This window comes from Thermobia domestica, chromosome 9 (assembly GCF_964235325.1).
Source record: "Thermobia domestica chromosome 9, izTheDome1.hap1.1, whole genome shotgun sequence".
Lineage (NCBI taxonomy): Eukaryota > Metazoa > Arthropoda > Insecta > Zygentoma > Lepismatidae > Thermobia > Thermobia domestica.
The window spans coordinates 221,598,390-221,611,000 of record NC_137462.1 but is presented as its reverse complement, the minus strand read 5'-3'; the positions used below and the strand labels follow the sequence as shown (position 1 = coordinate 221,611,000).

Below are 12,611 nucleotides of genomic sequence, written 5' to 3'. Positions count from 1 at the left end.
TATGCAAAAATGCATATGTCACAATCATGAAATCCGTGCAAAAGGGTTAAACCTATAAATATATTAGAATTTACATATATTTTTAGTTTATATTTTACCCCATTCGTAGAACTCATAGCTAATTTCTTTCTTGAATAACGACTTGAAAAAATCTATAGCAGAAACTTATCTCATTATTATTGCTATATGTGTACATATATTGTTTAAAATCTGATGATGTAAAGAAATTTGGTAGTTCAATATAAAATGTTGGAAGTTAAATTAATACAGAACTAAAAATTCGCTTCAAACAGGTGCACTTAATTACTTCCTCATATAAATGTAACTTAGAAGTTGTCACATACACTCTGTAAAGAAAAAATAGCGACACGTCAATTCTCAAGGTAATTTACACAGAAAACCATAGTTGCAGCCGGCTAGAAGAGGAATAGAAGGAAATCATGAGTGTGATAGTTCATTTGCATTATTTGTGACACCTGTTGTGTACAAGGGTGCTTACTAATTATTTATGTATCAGTAATATTCTCTCCAGATGGCACCTCAGAGCGTCTCGTAAGTTATTGGAGTGAGAATTCTGCATTGCATTTTGTGATGTGTAGGCCCAGATAATTAGCATTTTGTGATTGTTCTCTGCTTTGTCATTGTTTGAAGTGTCAATTGGCAATATTGTTGTTGTGCAGCGTTGTTTTGTATGAAATTGTTGCTACATGTGGACTGTAAACAAGTATGATGGGTAAGAAATGTGACTTGTCGCCACGTGAGCAAGACATAATTAATTCTTGCTTTGCACAGCTAAGTTACACCTCTAAGGGAGACGGCTGGAATACTCAAAATCCACCATTCGACGGCAGAAAGAGTGATTCACAAGCAAAGATATAAGAAATCATCCCTTCGTCAACAGTGTGATAGAAAAAGGAATGCATTACCCAGAGCAGATCGCCAAATAAAATCAATAGCACTGCAGAATTAACGAATGACTTCCCCACAAATCGTTTCTATAATTTGAGATGATCTTGGAACTGCAGTTACTCGTACGACTGTATTGTCTTAACTGTATGAAGAGGATATTACGAAAAAAAAAAAAAAACGCCTGGAAAGTCGAAACTGAAAAAAAAAAATCAACACGTAGGTTTGTAAGACAATATGCTACTTGGACTTATGACAACTGGAAGCATGTTGTTTTCTTCGTTAAAAAAAGCTTAGAATAGTGGGAAACGATAGTGGTGTAAAGTTGTGGATAGAATGAGCGATGAACTTGATAGGATTTTGTTTAAGAGATGCAAATATTCAGTTACTGAGTGATGGTATGGACTTGCTTCACCGCCAAAAAGTCAGAACAATGGATATATGTGAAGAATCATTTGATGCACAAAAACGTCTTCAAATTCTGGTACGTAAAATTCTTACAACAGCTAAAGATAACTTTTCTGAAGAAGATATGGACTACTTCGTTTTCCAGGACGTTAATGCTTCATGTCACCGAGCGAAAATCGTTAATACGTAGTGCAAGAATATGACTATTCAAAGACTCACGTGGCCTCCAAACTCATCTGACATGAATCCAATTGTAAAGTTTGGGTCAATATGAGCAGAAGACTCAATAGACAACTATCTAGGATAGAATGGAACTCACGGAATAGCTAATCCGGGAGTGATTCCATGAAATCAAGGTTGCAATTTGTAATAGCTTTGTCACCAAAAGGCCTCGACGATTCCCTGCACTTCCTAAAGCCCATGGTCCACATACGAAATCTAGTTTGATGTATTGTATCTCTCAATGTTCGTACACAGTATATCTTACTCTTAAGAAATTACATTTTTTGTTTTGTGCTATTATTGTTGATCTTTCATACTTTTACGTATAATTCTTCCCACAGCCGTTTCTGCTGAAAACACCCCAGTAGCACAGTTGATGGGCCGATGTCGATCAACATGGGAATTTTTGGTGGGATCGATGTCGCTGTCGATGACGATCGATGCAGAATGGCAAACATTTTTTCGACATTGGCCAATATCGGCAAATCTATGTCGATCGACATCGGCGTCGATGTTGATCTATGTGGGTCCCATGTGGATTCTTCCAGATCAATGTTGGCCCCACATTAATCCATGTAGCCCCATCTAGATCTGCCTTATATCAACATAATCGATCTTGGTCCCTGGTTGAACAATACCGGCCTATGTGGGATCAATGTCGGCCCATCTAGATCTGCCCCATACCCACATCGTCGTTCGAGCTCCCTAGTTGACCTATGTGGGATCTATGTTGAACCACCCAGATCTTCACTGAACCCATATCTTCGTTCTAGCTCCCATAGTTGATCGATGTGGATCTATGTGGGATCCATGTCGGCCCATCTAGACCTTCCCTATACCCACATCGTCGTTCTAGCTCCCTGGTTGACCGATGTGGAATCTATGTTGAACCACCCAGATCTCCTCCATACCCACATCGTCGTTCTAGCTCCCATGGTTAACCGATGTAGCTCTATATGTTCATTGTAAAAAGAACGGAGCTATTCAAATGTATTTGAATCGCCCAGTACTTTTCACAAGGAACATAGAATAGGCGACATTTCTGATCGTCCAGCTTCTATACACAATTGCGAAACGTACGAGCTCAGCCTATTTCTTTTCACACTAAATGATTAAATATGAAAAGTTTTATTCAAACCTGAGTGCGGATATGTTCTTTTGTATTGCATGTTGTAGATCTGGGTTGGACCCATATAGAGCTACATCGGTTAACCATGGAAGCTAAAATGACAATGTGGGTATGGGGAAGATCTGGGTGGGAGATCCCACCCACATCGGTAAACCAGATGTGACCATATAATTTTTACAGATTTAACACCAGATGGATATGTCACCATATCAGATTTGAATAGGGCCATGTACTGCATCTCTGGCGCACGCTACATGCTTGTCCACCATTTTGGATTCAAGTTATGTTTTTCTAATGAAAATAATAGAAAATGACATCGGATACATCTGACATTTTTTCAAAATGTCACTGGTGCAAGTAGTTTTGCCGCACTTCTATCTATGGCGGATCCAAGAGGGCGGTCGGACATTTAGCGTGTTTCAGAGATGCAGTATTTAGACTAAACAAAACAGTATATAATAAAAACATTTTCAGATTGAAGTATTCACATTTTTATTTTTTAAAAAAATAATTAAAATAAAATTTATACAAAACATATTCCCTAACTTTTTTTTTTTATCGTGAACTTCACTCATTGCATAGAGGTATATATTGTACAATTGTTTTGCTGTTTCCAACATAACGAATGGAAATAAATACTTTTAAACACGTAACTTATTATCATTAATATAGAAACAACATAAAAAATGAGTGAATCTTCTCTTGCATCAACTTAATAGTTACCAAACGTTGACACTGTCTTCACCATTTTGTTTCATTCCATATGAAGAGTTCGCAGGAAGGACTATGAAGGGCACGTTTTAAAATGCTCAGAAAATTCTTTCTCAGCACCAAAATGTATAATTAAGATGGTGAAAACACGTCGTAATTCGCTCACGTGTACATTCGCGAGTGGACTACGCCCTGTTTTCACCAACTATTTTGCATCTTTTGGTGTGGAGAAAATATTTTTTGAGCATATTCAAAATGTGACCTTCACTGTTCTTAACGCGTACTCTTCATATACATCATTGTTTCCTTCCACCGAAGAAGGAACCAGCTCTTGTTCCGCGACGTGTGGAAACTATTTAGTTTATTCAAAAAAGGGTTCACTGATAAGTGGCTATTTTCCTGACCCTTATGTCAATATATCATATGTATAATAAAATTAAACACGTAAAAATCATATACACTCTACGTCAACAAAAGCCACTGTAAATAAATTTATTTCAAACATTGAATTTTTCCGCTACACATCCCGACTAGGGAAACTAATATATAATTAAAGAAACTATGCAGATAATATTTATCTTTCTACTTAACCTGAAATAATTTAGAGAAAATTTAGGAAGTTCTTTTCTTCTGTAAATTATTAGTTTCCCATAAATTTTAACTTCTCAAAAGTTTTTTTTTTTTTTAATCCCACTGTAAAATATCCGTTAATTCGCACACTGGTCTGTAGTGTGGACTCATCCCTTACACTTACACAGACAGCACGGAAGTTCGGAAAGCTCATTATATTCAGTAAAATATGCATGCCACTATAAAGTTTTAATTTGGATAGGTTCTTTGCAGTAAAATACAACATAAAACTTATAAAAATGTATCACTAGGAAATATTTCTGCAAATTAGCGAACTGAAAGTTACTGTGATAAATTAAAAAAAAAAAACTATTAATAACGGTTACTTTCATGAAGTTTATAATTCTCTTGTACTTTAACATATTATTGTCTACTATTTTATTTACAATAAGACATTTCGTTCATATAAGTTTGTTTATATCGGACACGCTGCTGAGGGTTGACCACAACTAGCCGCGGGACCGATCACCCCACGGCTTTCTCTCCGGGGCGACTCTGCAAGGTGAATTCAAGTGGTCCTTGGACTCTTGCGGGTTCCCCGCGGAACGACTGTGCATCTTCCCCTAAGTCTTGAGCCTGTTCTCTTCTCCGATTACATCTATAGCCATCCCAATCTCGTGAACCACTTAAGACTTTCCCAATCCGTCGGACAATGTCGCTAGTTTGTATATCAGGAAATCGGAGTTGTACTGCTCCTGAAGAAGAAAAAATGGTAAAAACTCAATGCAATAATACTGTATCACCAGAAGGGACTACACATTTAAATAGCAAATGTCATCATTGAGAAATAACAGATTAATTTTGAAGTTACATAAATAAAATTCGAACGAAAATATAACTTTCTCCTAAAATAGAAAGAAACCTTTTATACATTGCACAAAAAACATCCATTGTACGCATGAGCGCATTATTACGTGCTCGAAAGGCTAATCTAACAGGACATTGTCGTTCGGTGTCAAACAGAGGAAGTAGGGAGTGGAAAACGATATGTGGATGGCTCAGAATATCCACTCGTTTCAAGTCAAAAATTGAAAATTCACTTGCACGGTGCGATTGACAGAAAATTACAACTTCTTTCAGAGGCATAAACAAGGAAAACAATGATACCAGAGTTACGAGGACGGGGTATGGGAGATATTACCGCAAGCTTTACTTTTACTAGGATAATGCGAGAATGGCACCTAAACAAAGGATTTCACTGGTAGTAATCCCCCTCCAAAATTCCTAAAAATATATACTAAAAAACGCCATACATCCGAAAGATGAAATTAGACTCTAGTATATATATATATATATATATAACAAAATTCTTTAGGAACTCAGATCCTGCACAGGCGAATCAGCGACACCATCGCGAATAGGGCTTTTCCTCAGTCTCATCCGTGAACGGCAGAATGCTAGGACCTAAAATTATTAGGGGCCCCGAACTACATCGTGGCGTGAATCTAGTGCACATATCTTGAAGTGAGGTCACTTTACTACCTGTTTAAACCATTCCATATTCGTCGCACGACAAAAATCGAAGGATAAATGTGTTGTTTCGACTTCATTAGACTTTTATACGACGCATAGAAATTATATTTACAGTAAAATTTCTAACGGACATCTCAAAATAACGGACAGTTTTCAATTTCCTGGCAGAAATACATTGGGTGCAATGTGAAAATTACTTCTGAATAGCTGACATTCTCAATAACGGACGCGGATACTGAAAACTATTCCCCAGCGTCTATGTAGAACTTCCAACTAACGGACAGCCTGAAATAAAGCTTTGTTATTTTCTTGAATTTCAAGCAATAATAGGCAGGATCGTTAATGTACCGCGCATTGTTGGATGTGATAATCGAACGCAAATGTCTCCATTTATTTGTTTTCAACATGCATTTAGTTTAGTATCCATTTTCAGCAAAAGTTTATTTAATCTTTGTCTATTTGCCTTGCTGCAAGTTGTTAATTTCGAAGAGAGAAAGAGTATTCTTTCCGAACATAATACTATAGAAAAAAAAAAAAAAAACTGTATTAGCTCATTATTAAACAGAAAGACATTTTGCCTACGTTATGTTGCTTATACGAGTAGTACGTTAAGTTTATACTGTAATTTTTTTTTAATAGCGGACATTTCCCAATAATAGGACAGTTATATTCCCTATTTGTGTCCGCTATACAAAAGTTTCACTGAACTAAATCAAACTTAGTAATTCTTCTGTCAGTCTCGTTCGATCCCTAATCGTAATCAAATGCACAGGAACAGGCTGATTTAAATCATTGTATAACCATGTCGTATGTCTATTATCGAGCGATAAAAATCGAATGGTGTATTCAGGCACTTATACCGTACTTTCTCAATAAAAAAAAAAATAAATAAATAAATAAATAAAAACGCCTGGGCCCACGTAGACTAGGACTTTTCATTAAATACACATTCCTAATGAGACTTTTCCAGCGATTTTACTCTTACACAAAGAAATCCTGGGATACTACTTTTAAAACTAGACCTGGATGACTTTTGCCCAATGAAATACAATTTGTACATGACGTACCTATAACTACATGGAACAGTTGTAATCCACAAAATTTTTCCTTCCCACGTAATCCGTCAATGCTAAATTTCATTGCGACGTCCCTCGAAAATACTGTCTTCAGAATGGACAATGTCAGTTTTTTGTAGTCCTCTCCACGCCCATTGGAAAGATAATGACACTAAAAAAAAAAATAAAATAAAAAAAAAAAAAAACAAAAACATAGTTAGTACATTACCATATGAAATACAACAGCAATATGAAATAAAATTTTATTTTGTCATCAAGCATTAAAAATTATGTAACATTCGTTCATGCAGTTCTCCATTCTGAACAATCTTCTATATTTTCTGCACAGGTCACTAAAATACACTAAGACTACTTTAAATGATTGCAGATGAAGTCGAGAATTGCTGAGATCGTATTGCCCGTTTGTCTTACAAGTTCGCTTCCTGCAAAACCGTGACATCATCATAGTCACTGATTCCACTTACCAAGTTGGAGATGGGTGCTAGAGAACTTCAAAGAAAGTATCCAGGACTTCCCGAATTCCCGAAAAGTGAAGGGACTTCTCAATTATTTGCAAAGCGAAGGCTTGGAGAATCCATGCACCTGTGGAAGTTGCCCTTCAACACTTAATTTTTATGAGAACCCGCGGATGGTTGGAAAGGTTGTAGAAGATGGTACCGGTATTGCCAAACAAGGCATAACTGTAGACATGTCTACGACACGAGGAAACCGTATACCATCCTACCTTATGATTTTGTTGTTGAAACACGAAGGTGCTATACAGTGAAAGCAAGATTTTCGAACTAGTATTGGATTGCATTATTATTGGTAGTAGTAGTAGTATTTAAGATCCAATATGGACACCTAAATTATAAGTCCTAAGAATTCACAGTCCAAACTGCTACCGCTAGAGAAATAGTTGATTCGATTTTATTTGATTTGAAAGTGTATTATTAAGAATACGTCACAATCAGCTTTGGATTAAAAAATAAATAAAATACATAAAAATAAAAAAAATACGTCATCTCCAATCCAGTTTCGCTGATGTACCGTACATGTACGCAGCAATGTTATAGGCTCATGACATATCTCATAAAAGAAGTCATACCTGTTCTATATAAAAATGCATGTTAAAAGAATGTGCATTGCGTGCGAAAGGACTCTTCAAAGGCACCGAAAAGCCGAAGTGTAAGTCATTGTCGGCTTACCATCACCTTGTAAAATTAATTTTGTATGCATTGCTGAATTTTGAAACATGCATTTTTGCAATAGAACACCAACGACTTCCTTTATGAGATATGAAGCTGCACTCTCTACGTTGATTGGACAGTGTTTGAATTTTAGGCTTCTGAAATTTATTTTCCCACGCTTTCGACGGCCTGCATCTCCCAACCTATTGATCGGTATGCACATGTCACAAAGCATTTTCTTGTTTCCATGTCAGGTACCCACCCCTACATTGTTTGGTACGCATAATTTTAACAACCTGTACATCCGAAAAAGCATCTGGCCACGAGATCTATTTTTAAAGAATAAAAGTTTTCTTTTTCAAACAATACCTGAAGGATATTTACAAATACTTCGTGTCAATACGAACTTAAGAATACCACTCACCAATTTTGAAGCCATCTCTCTGTCTTTTAAATCTTCTTCTAAATTGTGAACCATAGACAAACTGCGTAAAGGGAGCTTGTCAGCTAGCAGGTTTGCATTTTCTATAGATTGCAAAGCTTCTTTACCACTACAGGGAACTTGGTGCAGCTCATGTATTTTGGCTTCCATTTTATCAACTTTACATTTGAGATGTTTCATATCTAGCTGGATTCTCTGCAGTAACTGGAATATTTTTTCAACGGCTGAAATATCAAAAGAAAGAAAAAAAAGTAAATTAATACAAGACCAAGGAGGCAATGGTACACATTGTTTGAAATATTTTTTATTCTACATTAAGATAGTGTGTGCCGCAACTACCATTAACAAAAGTCATCTAGGTTCTGACCGGCACATAGCTCATATTGACCCTGAAGTCGATACCCACAGCAACATACGGGATGAATTTTAAATCACATATTGATAAAAGCTTCATAATCAATGCATAAACAGTTTTATTTTTATTTTATTTTTTTTAAGTCTATTGCAAGAAAACTACTAATTGCTATTTGAGGGCTTTCCTAATCATTACACCACATTTGGGTCAATTTTATATGTCTGTAGAGCATTTCAAGTGTCTTAATGGAATAAAATAGCCTGCTCGTGTCAATATCTAGGCATTCTACCGTATACGGAAGTTCTGCTGAAAAAGGTTACTGCAAAAACTCCTGTTGCGAGAGAATGCAGTTACATTTGATATTTCAACTTTCAACTTAATGTAGTATAAGAATGATATGCTCCAATGTTTCTCTGCAGAGCCTCCGTATATGGAACAATGTCTAAATATCGATACTAGCAGAGTAACGGTTTCAAATGGGGTGCGAGGAATGCTTAACATTCAAAGAACGTTGATCGCGTCTCTGTGGTGTGACAATTAAGACACCTGAACGGAATTTGCCTAATTTGGGTTCCTTCGAATCTCAGCCAGAGCAACAATAAAAACTTGAGTGTGTGTTGGTAAGCAAGCGAAGAAACCAGGAGCGCCACGAGAGGGCGTATCAGTGTTGCCAGACCGATCAGTTGATAAAGCAGAAGACTCGAAGATAAAAAACAGGAGAAAGCAGTAGACAAATAAAGCGGCGGCATTTGAGTTCAAATCCAGGGAGAGAAAAATTTTGTCATTATTAAGGGGACAGTGGTCAAAACAAGCAGTCCAGAATTCATTATTACTTCCATTTCAAAATAAAACAATACATGCAAAACATAAATATGAATTGTAATTACTTCAAAATGTTTTCCAATGATAAGGTAATCTTTTGGAGATAGAAAGACCCTCATGCCCCCTTTAGATATATTAATAATGTTTGATACAAACGTGTGTGAAGTAAGACGTAGTGTAAGAACAAAGTGGGGTGGGAAAATGTCTTATCATACACCTAACTATAGTATAGCTATATGATACAGTCACACGTAAACGTAACATAAGACGGTGTTTCGCTGACGATCGTGGAGAGGTGATCTAAGCTACTTTTCCAACCAGGGGTAAAAGTGGTTCTGAAAAGGTAGGGTGACGCACCATCCCTTGTGCCTATCTTTGCCTATTATAATTTTTTTAGGAAATGGGGGGACGCTATAGATATTTTTTGGAATTGGAGTAACGACGTTCAAACACTTCCAACCCAAGTACCAATCTAAACAGCACGTACTCGTAAATCTTACAGTAAGAATTAAAGAACGCCTACCATCTATATATATAAAAGAGAACGTACAATTCTTTGTCCGCTCATCACGCTAATACGGCTGAACCAATTTCTTTCATTTTTGGGGGGTTATTAGGATTTGGACCCTAGATGGTTTTTATCATATCACTTTAATTTTTAATTACCAGTGTCTTGAGATAATTGACCATTCAGGTGTCCACAAATCCTTTGTTAGTTCATCATAGGTAAAAATAAACGTATTTACATGCAACCCGCATGACCGTGTCACTCGGCGGGTTAACATAAATGACAGGCGATATACAGCGGAAAATAGCTTGAATCTTCTGTTTAAAATTTTTTAATTGATTTGCTTATTTTTACAGACACTTTTACAATATGCCAGCACCGGGATGACCGCAGCGAAGCGGGACGGGTTAACATAAATGACAGGCGATATAATGTTAAGATTTACTGCAATCTTCTATGGTTTTTATCATATCACTTGAAAGCGAAAAAGTAAAAATTATTTAAGTAACAAAGTTTATTGCGTTCCGGGGTGACCGCAGCGAAGCGGGGTGAACGCTGCTAGTCATGCATATAGAAGATGAGCAAAGCCCAATAACTATATGCTGTACAGAGCTTTGTGGATGCATACAGAAAAATTTCCTCCTTTCATATAAGGAAAAAAATGAAAATTCTATATTAATAATAATATATTTCTTTAACTTCTCGAAATAAGGAAAAAGCAGGAGATTGTTCACTTTTAATTTTCTTTCGCAGTAGATCAGTAGAACGTAGAAAAAGCAGGAGATCTCCTGCAAAATCAGTAACTCTGGCAACACTGGGGTGTATCGGTGTCGACTTGACAATTTTGTCTGCTACCTGCGCACAGGCAGTAAGAAAAAACAAATGACTAACAAGACGCTGTTTTGTACAAAAATATAAATTTTTCTGTTTCATAGTACAAACTTTATATCGTCAGCCCGTCGGTTTAGCATTCAAAAGGTTGGGAGTTTAATCGCTCCTAACATACGCTTGCCCACAAGCCTCCTCTAATATGGAACAGAATAGTTCCAAAGCAACCATTCCAACAGGATGCGCTGCAAAACAAAATGTGATAAAACTAGAATTACAGATTATATTACAGCGATATATCCCTATTATAGTTAATCTGTACCCATTTTACCAACACTGATCAGAGGCGCAATAATTAAGCATATAGCTTAGATGTAATTAAAAGAAAGAACGCTGTTATTGACAGGACATGTTGTCATGGTTAGTTGATATATTTATTATAATAATGTAGTAAATTAGAGGTACATAAACGAATCAGGGCTAAAGCGAAGTGTTTTTATAATATATTTCGTTTTATCTGGTGCCGAAGACACGGGACTATACTATACTATTTAGTTCCGAAGAATAGTAAGAACTGAGTTTATGTGTATACGTATTTTATGAGTTTCACTACTTTGAGAAGTGGGAAGAGAATCCAAAGAATTAGCAATATGCAGGATTCCGAGATTGAAGAAGTACCCAGTATTTCAAATGAAACCATATCTGGAAATGCCGTAACTGTGTCTGAACATTCCTATTCTAATCTTATTGATATGTTTAGTCAACTACTAGATGAAAAGCTAGAACAGAAATTTGATCAACAACAAAAATTGTACGATGAAAAGCTAGATAAAAGGCTAAAACAGAAATTTGATCAACAACAAAAACTGAACGATGAAAAGCTAGAACAGATACTAGTGCAGCATAAATCTCTTGCAGATAAAGTACAAGGTGTGCAAGAGAATTTTGACCGCTTGCAACACAATTTGAAAGAAAATTTGCAAGTATTAGCTGATGAAGTTACCATCAAAATTACAAATGATATGACACGAGAAGTTGATACCAGGTTTCAACAATTTAGTAACAAATGGCAAGATAGACAGGATCACCTAACTTTAGAAACCGAGTCGATAAAGAAAGTCGTTGAAAACATGGAATCGACGACAGCCCAACAAAAAAGTCAGATAGCGAATATTACTGCCCAGGTCAATTCACATAGCATACTGATATCCAACATACAAGAGGAAATCAGATCGTTACAAGAGAGGGAATGTGACTACAATAATCCTATGTATAAGGAGGCTTTGGGTACTCCCAATCAACAGGAAACATTGCATCATCAACAGGAAACATTGCATCTTCAACAGGAAGCATTGCATCACTGCCCGAGAACTCCATTAATAGAAACTGACGGGATATCTTCTTCTAAGAGTTCTACTGATGATGGTTTAGTTGTGGAAAACCACAGAAGGCGATTCCAAAGTCCAGATCGCAAAAGGAGAAAGGAGTTAAATAAGTGCGAAAGGGTTCCAGACCATTATCAACGCCAACAAAAACATAACTATAGCAAAATAAACGTTAAGGTCAGTGAAATTAAGGCCATGACTAAATTCAGCGGTAAGTGTGACGAAACCGCAAGCTCATTTTTAGAAAAATTTGAAGCAGAGTGTGAAATTATGGGTGTAGATCAATCTAAATTTATGAAGTTGTTACCACATCTGTTACTTCCTCCTTGTTCCTTGTGGTTTAAGGCTATTCGCGACCATATAAAATCCTACGAAGAATTTAAACGGGCCTTGTTGGCTAATTACGAAAATGATTTCTTGTTAGCTAACCGTGATGCGATGGTGCGAACTCGACACTATTCACCTCGGGTCGATAAATCTCTTACGGATTTTACAATCAATGCATATAATGAACTTAAACTCGTCAATCCGTTTCAGCCAGAATCCA

The 12,611-nt window shown here is 36.5% G+C and overlaps 1 protein-coding gene across 3 annotated transcripts in view; it reads right to left on the bottom strand.

The window, feature by feature from the left end:
• Positions 1-3,125: 3,125 nt before the first annotated feature.
• Positions 3,126-12,611, bottom strand: part of LOC145660610 (uncharacterized) — a 70,272-nt gene continuing 60,786 nt past the window's right edge. Inside the window, exons 5-7 of one of the 3 annotated variants that reach the window (XM_081725871.1) lie at positions 8,149-8,390; positions 6,547-6,706; positions 3,126-4,701 (exon numbers count right to left, since the gene is read on the bottom strand). In XM_081725871.1, coding sequence (XP_081581997.1) covers positions 4,472-4,701; positions 6,547-6,706; positions 8,149-8,390 — 632 coding nt within the window. In that variant the 3' untranslated portion in view covers positions 3,126-4,471. The remainder of the gene's footprint in view (positions 4,702-6,546; positions 6,707-8,148; positions 8,391-12,611) is intronic. The other 2 variants (XM_081725872.1, XM_081725874.1) reach the window with 2 other exon arrangements.